Raw genomic sequence first — 7,055 nt, 5'->3', positions numbered from 1 at the left:
CTGTGAAAATGTAATTTACCTTCATTTAAAGAATAACATCCAAGAAGGTTTCGTTTTTACTAATATTTAGGAAGTAGGACTTTGCCAGTTATTGAAATGTTAAAATGTGAAATTTAGTGACCAGTACAAACCTTCTGAAGCTTCTCTGTTGTCTCTCTTCAAAACAGAACTGAATGTGGCTGAAGGCAATGTGATTACCTCACCGTTACAGACCGTGTTGCTCGTGAGCTAAGTCTAATTAATATTAGCTTTTTTCCCCCTTGTCTGCTGTCTGGGATGGTAACCTCAAGCAGCAGTCTGTCTTGTGCTGTGGTCTGGTAAATGACTCTGAATTGCTTCCTGGCACTACCAAAAACATATAAACTCCACAAAGCCTCCCAAAAATAAAACAAAATGTGTTTGTATACTTAGGAGAGATGGAAAAATGTGGTTATCAGAATTGGGTAAAGTGCTTCGTATAGTAACTCCAGGACCGAAATGGTGTAATCATTTGGCCAGAAGTAATAGTGGCCAAGTGCATGTTAGAAATTGAGTTGCTTTAACATTTAGTCTGCAACGGAAGAATAATGTGGCTTAAACGTTTTTCCAAACAGAATCTTTTTCTGGTCAGTCACATTGTGCTAAATATAAAAATGTCTCCATGTCGTAAACTATTTTCAGGATAAATTTAAAAATAAAAAGTTTCGATTAACAGCAGATCAGACTAGTTGAAAATCTGTGATGCGCATCCAAAGGGTGGATCCCCAGCGGGGACTCAAGGGCAGCTGCAGTACTTCAGGTACATGGTGGAGTACTTACTGTAGGTTGCATAACATATTGTTGATGAGGCATCCACGTACTCTGGACCTGAGGAGAAATATAGAAAATGTAAAATGATGGTGGCAATATAAAATTTTCCTTTGTCTTAGTAAGAGCTGAAACGTATCCCACATAATACAATAAATGCAATTCAAATAGTCCCAATATGTTCAAATACTCTTCAGTCTCTAAGTCTTAAAATGATTGTGCTGGTTTTAATGCACCAAAATGGCTGAACTTTACACAGATTAATTTGTGCCAAAGAATTACTAGAAGAATCTGAAAGTCTGGAGGCAGCCCATCTCCCTCCTGCCTTCTCATTATTGCCGGCAGTACGTTGTGCGTTGAGCCCGTAAAATGAGTCTTTTTCTGTATTATAACAATATTAAAGCTCTGCCCAGTGCTGTTGGAGCAGGGGTGAAAGGTCAGGGACAGACCTCTAGAGAAGACTCACAAAATACAAAAAGCATTTTTGTTTTAATCTCAGCATAAAACAGAACAAAGAACTTCAACGCTACAACCAGAGGAAAAAAAAAAAACAGTGACAGATATGCATATTTACAAATGTAGATTCAAAAGTTAAAGAGATGGAGAAACAGTGACAGTGGAAACTATAAAGAAACCGGAGGAATGGACGATGAACAAACAGAGCTTTTATGCTGGAGAGAGGAATTAGACAGCTTGTAGCAGACAAACACACAGACTGGCCACTGATCCTGGTAAAATGATTAGATTAAACAAAGACAAACATGGAATAATCTGCTGTAAGAGCAATCAATCCTCTGAGCCAACCCAAATGCGTGATTTGGATCCATACCTAAACAAGCCTGATATTCTATAACGCGGTGCCAAGTCTGCTTGTTTATACACGGCAATATTTGTTCTCCCCAGCTGAATGGGACAGCAGATAGACACAGAGAAAGCTTATATTTAATCACTTGTCTTCTGCATTTTCTAACTAAGATATTGCATGACCGTCATGTGATTATTGCAACAAGAAAGGATGGCTTTACACTGGGCTTAAGGAAAAAATCGTGAGAGAATCATGGTGAAATCTTTGCTGGGTAAATAAAAAAAGCCAGTCTTACATACTAACGTGAGGGAGGCTCACTCACAATTTATCTGAAGCAACCAAAGATGAAAAAGTCCAAACCTGAACCGATAAGAACACAGTGAACACAATGGGAAGCTAGTCCAATCCACTGAAAAGAAACAGACAAAGAGACCTCCAACATATTTACTTCATAATCTCAGCTTCCTTTTCAATTTTGTTCAAAGCCCTTACGTCAGATCTTTACAGCCTCCTCAGGTGTTGTACAGATTCTTATATTATTAGATTAATCTCAATTCAATTCAGTTTTATTTATATAGCGCCAAATCACAATAACAGTTGCCTCAAGGCACTTTATATTGTAGGTAGACCCTACATTAATACATATCATATGACCCCCTATGAGCAAGCACTTTGGCGACATTGGGAAGGAAAAACTCCCTTTTCACAGGAAGAAACCTCCGGCAGAACCAGGCGCAGGGAGGGGCGGGGCCATCTGCTGCGACCGGTCGGGGTGAGAGAAGGAAGACGGGATAAAAGCACCTCTCAAACAGTGCAATGTACAGCAATGTTGTAATGTGTTTCCTGATAGCTGAAAATGTTGTAATGCACTGATAATGTGTCCTCTGGGTTTGTTTGGATGCTGAGAGATAAGTCCCAGTTTGCCAGCTGTGAGACAGTTGTGTTCACTCATTTTTTTACTTTTGGAACCAAACACTACCATCTTAGGTTCGTGAAACGACTGTAGTTTAGTCCAAGTTAACAGCAGAAATATGACAAATGCGTTTATCTGTGGGATGTTAAAAACAGCAAAAGGGCTGATGAGTTACAGCATTAATCACTTCAGCAGGACTTCACTCCCAGACATCTCCCAGATAAAAATAAACCAGAAAGCCAGAGACTGATCTGTTATCAGGCAGGAAAGAACGTGAGGGAAAACGTGCTAAGTTGCTAAGTGTAACACAAAATATAAAGAGATCCAAATGACTGCTTTTGAAGATTAGAGTTAACTGACTCGACCTGAGCTGGCTTTTCCCCAAAGCACCAAATTACAGCTTTTACAGAGTTGCTCAGAATTACAGCAGGTAGAGTAATTCTACATGAACATTAGTTTCACTGTGAGTGAAGGGTAAAATGTGCACAACCTAAGAAGCTCCCTACCTCTGGCTGAACTTCACAGCTTATATTATAATTTAAAAGAGCCTGTCAGCCAACAGGCCAAAAAGCCGGTAAGTCAGTTGTCGAGCTGCATGGTCAGCCAGCTGGCCCTCGTTCCAACCAGTCACACGTAAACCCAAACAGCCAGCCAGTTAGCTAGTTAGTAAGCCTGCCAGCCCCGCGTCCTATCAGCCAGCCACATATTTAGTCAGCCAGTGAGCCAGTCTGTATAAGCAGTGATGTAAACCAGGCTCACGGCTGGCTGGCGGTACTCGTTGAAATCTTGGTAGCGATCTGGCCTGGACTGTCTCCTGTCATGCGGATCATCAAAGTCGTTTTTTCCAGGAAATGAATCCAATCGTTATTGAGGAGCCAAGCATAAAGAACGCCAGAGTACCGCTGTTGGTATGGGTCATTTGCAGATCTGATAAATCAATTCTATCAAAAGCTCCAAAATATCAACGCGACACAAACATAAAAGGAGGAATGACACATACAGTCATTTCTGCGCACCTTGAGATTTTCATTACAAAGGCAATACTTTTCATCATAAAAGGAAGTGATTTCCTTTTGTCTTGCATATATATCTGCCTGGCTTGTCTTCTCCTTCTTTTTTCCCCGTGCCTCTTTGTACTTGAGCAGAAGATGAAGGACTCACCTTCCTGCCGTGACTGGCTGAAGGGCAATATTACAGGAAGCGGCGGCAGAGCTGCCCGATATTGAAACTGTGAGGATTAATATTCCTCAAAAGCCTGGCCATTGTTTTTGATAAATCAATTTGGGAAGCCTTCCGAGAGCGGATTAGAGGCGCGCCCTGGCCCACTTTTCTCCCTCCTTCTCTCTCCTCTGCCCCTCCACCACAGGTACTGGACCAGAGTTTTAATCAAGCGTGCCTCAAAGACGGGCGCCGCAACCTTCAGCAACACCCCTCCTCTGCCCACCCAGCCGTGCCATCGCCATCACCTAAACCTACTCATTCTCTCTCTCTCTCTCCATCTGTCTCTTCTATTTTCTTATCTATCCTTCATCTCCTTTCTCCTGCTCTCTATCCTCGTCTTTCTGTCTCTGCATACCAAACAGAGGCGATGTTAAACGATAGTGTCTGATCGAGAGGGCACAGTGGCAGCGTCTCTTGATGTTTAGATTCGGCAAAGGGTGTTGCATGAAATGCGCAGTGACGGAAAATAGTTAGCGCTCCTGACATATCACAGGGCCAATTTTTACGATCCCGCTCTGTTCTGTTGCATTACTCCACTGATCGCAGCAGTGAGGAATGCAAACGTTCGCTCTGGAAGTGGAAGGACTGGTGCTGAAGCTAGGAAAATAAAATAAAAAAGAGATCGAGAGAGGGAACAAAAGAGGTTTGGACTACAGGAGAGAGGAAACTGTTTCTTTTTCCTAGATACTTTCATTCTTGATGGGTGCGTTTCTTTGTTTCTACCTTGTCAGCCTTTTTAAAATCCCCTTTTTCTTTGCCGCTTCTGTTCTGATCCCTGGCGTGTTTGCTGCCTACGAAACAGATGTCATCAAGCACAGCTGGAGCATCGAAGAAACAATGAGGGAAGAAGCGAGAGCCTCATGCTGTTTTGAAGCCCACCCCCTCTTTTCCAACCCAAAGTGCACAAAATACACAAAGTATACTCTCATATACATACACACAGAATCTACCCATATCCAGTGCATTATGGCCCACCTGATATGTGGAAACGGGGGAAGCAGCGATGAAGGGCGTGATGGAGGTCTGTGCGATCATGCGGTTGGTGGCGATGCTGTAAGGCGAGGAGTAGAACCTGAGCCGAAAGGAAAAAGGAACAGAGGAATAAATTTGAGTAACTAACAGTAGAGAGAATACCTAGTTTATTTGCATTGTGTGGTTCCATGTTACGAGGCTATTAAACGACTTTAATAGAAACATCTGAAAAATGTACAAGACTATTGAGTAATACAGAATATTTGGTATGCCTCAAATCTTGCATTAATGACACTTGTAAGTGAGCAGCAGGGACTCCTCAAGGCTGCGCAAACAGGAACCTAAATTCAGTTGCGCTTAATGCTCAGGAGGGCTGAGGTCAGGTGACTGTAGAGGGAAGTCCATGACAGTCAGTACTGCTTGATTGGCCTGAAAGGTAATTTCTTCAAAGCTTCGAGGTGTGCTGAGAGTCATTACCCTTCTCCACACAGCTGGAAACCAGAGGGTGTGCATATGTCTACAGAAAGGACTGCAGCTTCTAAGTGGACGGGGTGTGGTTCGTTTAGTATAGGCGTCCAACTCTGGAGCAGACAAACATCCTCTGACTCGATTACGTCCACTGCATTGTTGACTGTATGTCTGATGCAAGGAATATTCTCCTACTGCCTTACATAAAAATGAATCCATCAGTAAAATGAACTTGTCCATTCTCCATGGTAAGATATATGGTATATGCTCATTCACAACTTGGCCTTGTTTCCCTCTTCATCCTCTTCAAGCTGCTATTAAACAGCCGTCTGTGTTGCTTTTCTATTTCTCAGTGAGGCAAGCTTGATGTGTCACTCTTCTCATGGTGTGGTTTCTTTTGGTCTGCTTGCTTAAACTTTAGTTTCAACTTCTGAATATTTGGCTTAGTTCTCATACTGGAATTTACTTAATAGAGCAATAATAATACGCTGGACAGCTGATGGACGGCCATATCTGCAACGGATTACCGATGCACTCAACACTGGGATATAGTCAAGGAAATCTTTTTCTGTGTACTTGGAGACCTTCTTTGTGTAATTGAAAGACTTTATTTTAATGCTGAACATCTAAAGGTGCTGAATCTCACCGAGATCCCCTGGGAGGTTAAGCGGGATGTCCAACAGTCTCAGCAACAATTGATGAAAATCATTATACTGGCCAAGGACAGGCCAACACTAATTCTGTAACGAGCCTTGAAATCACTACATACAGCATCAACGGCGACCACATTATAGTTTGACTTTAACGGTCCGGTGTTGTGAAAATGTGAGTCAAACACCAGCAGCTCAAAAACTGAGTTTTCATTGTTTTATTATCCATGTCAGATTGTGCAAAATGTAAAATGATTTCAATGAATGTGAATGACACATAAAAGTGATGTTGTGTAGTTTGCTTAGTAGTTTGGAAACTTTGGCAGCTTGATTAAATATAAAAGGTCAGTTTATGACAAAGGAAGGAGCTACATTAGTTTTCACCCAAGGCTGGGATCGTGTGCAGTGTTTCAGTTTTTCTAAACGTCTTTTTGCTTTTGGTTTCTGAAAGTATACAGTTACATTTTATGCAAATATTAACACTGAGGAGGACATGTAAATTAAGTCCCTCAATAATATATATATGCATTAATTATGGGTAATTTGCATTATAATTATATACAGTTCTAAATTCACCAGTTTGAATTTGAACTATTTATGTACCTGTAAGAAATGTAAAGTAGCATTTTTTAAAACTACGCATTACGTTTTTTGTTTTACGTTATTTTTCTACTTTTCTAGAGAATGATTATTTATGTATATTGTTTTTATTGCCCTCTAAAAAATCTGGTTCAAGGTGCTGAGAGCGACACATTTTTCTCTTTCTCTCGCAGTTTTGTATCTTTGGGATCATAAGTTGAGGGATTTATACTGAAGTAGGCTTTTACATTGCAGGGCGTATGTAATGAGTGATGCTATTCATCCAGTGTTGTGTTTTGGTTGAGACTGACTCACTGGAGGATAAGTGGTTTAGGAAGTGGGAGTGAGGCGCTTCCTGTGAATGACTGAGGACAGAGGGAGATAAAGGGGAGCCTCAGCATTCTCCTTCCTGTCTCAGCACCGTGGGGAAAAATAAAACACGACGCCGGGTCATTTATTTCCACAGCACCATGACATGAAGACACAAAAACACACATATCTGAGTATCCAAAGACACACACACACACACACACACACACACACACACACACACACACACACACACACACTCAGTGCCCCTTCGCCATTTCTCACCTGACCTCACCAGTGAAAACCGATATCTGAACTCCATATAGATTTCCTTAATCAAACAGTAACAAAG

General features: G+C 41.5%; 1 protein-coding gene across 3 annotated transcripts in view; it reads right to left on the bottom strand.

Moving 5' to 3' along the window:
* LOC102200034 (RNA-binding motif, single-stranded-interacting protein 3-like) overlaps positions 1–7,055 on the bottom strand; it is a 287,017-nt gene that overhangs the window by 25,290 nt on the left and 254,672 nt on the right. For all 3 annotated transcript variants that reach the window (XM_005740714.2, XM_005740713.2, XM_005740715.2), the window contains 2 exons: positions 4,701–4,797; positions 799–846 (listed from right to left, as the gene is read on the bottom strand). In XM_005740714.2, the coding sequence (XP_005740771.1) occupies positions 799–846; positions 4,701–4,797 (145 nt within the window). The remainder of the gene's footprint in view (positions 1–798; positions 847–4,700; positions 4,798–7,055) is intronic.

Source organism: Pundamilia nyererei, unplaced genomic scaffold (genome assembly GCF_000239375.1).
Source record: "Pundamilia nyererei isolate P.nyererei 1_Seehausen unplaced genomic scaffold, PunNye1.0 scaffold00102, whole genome shotgun sequence".
Classification (NCBI taxonomy): Eukaryota; Metazoa; Chordata; class Actinopteri; order Cichliformes; family Cichlidae; genus Pundamilia; species Pundamilia nyererei.
The sequence above is the reverse complement of the archived record's forward strand: the minus strand, read 5'-3'. Positions and strand labels throughout refer to the sequence as shown.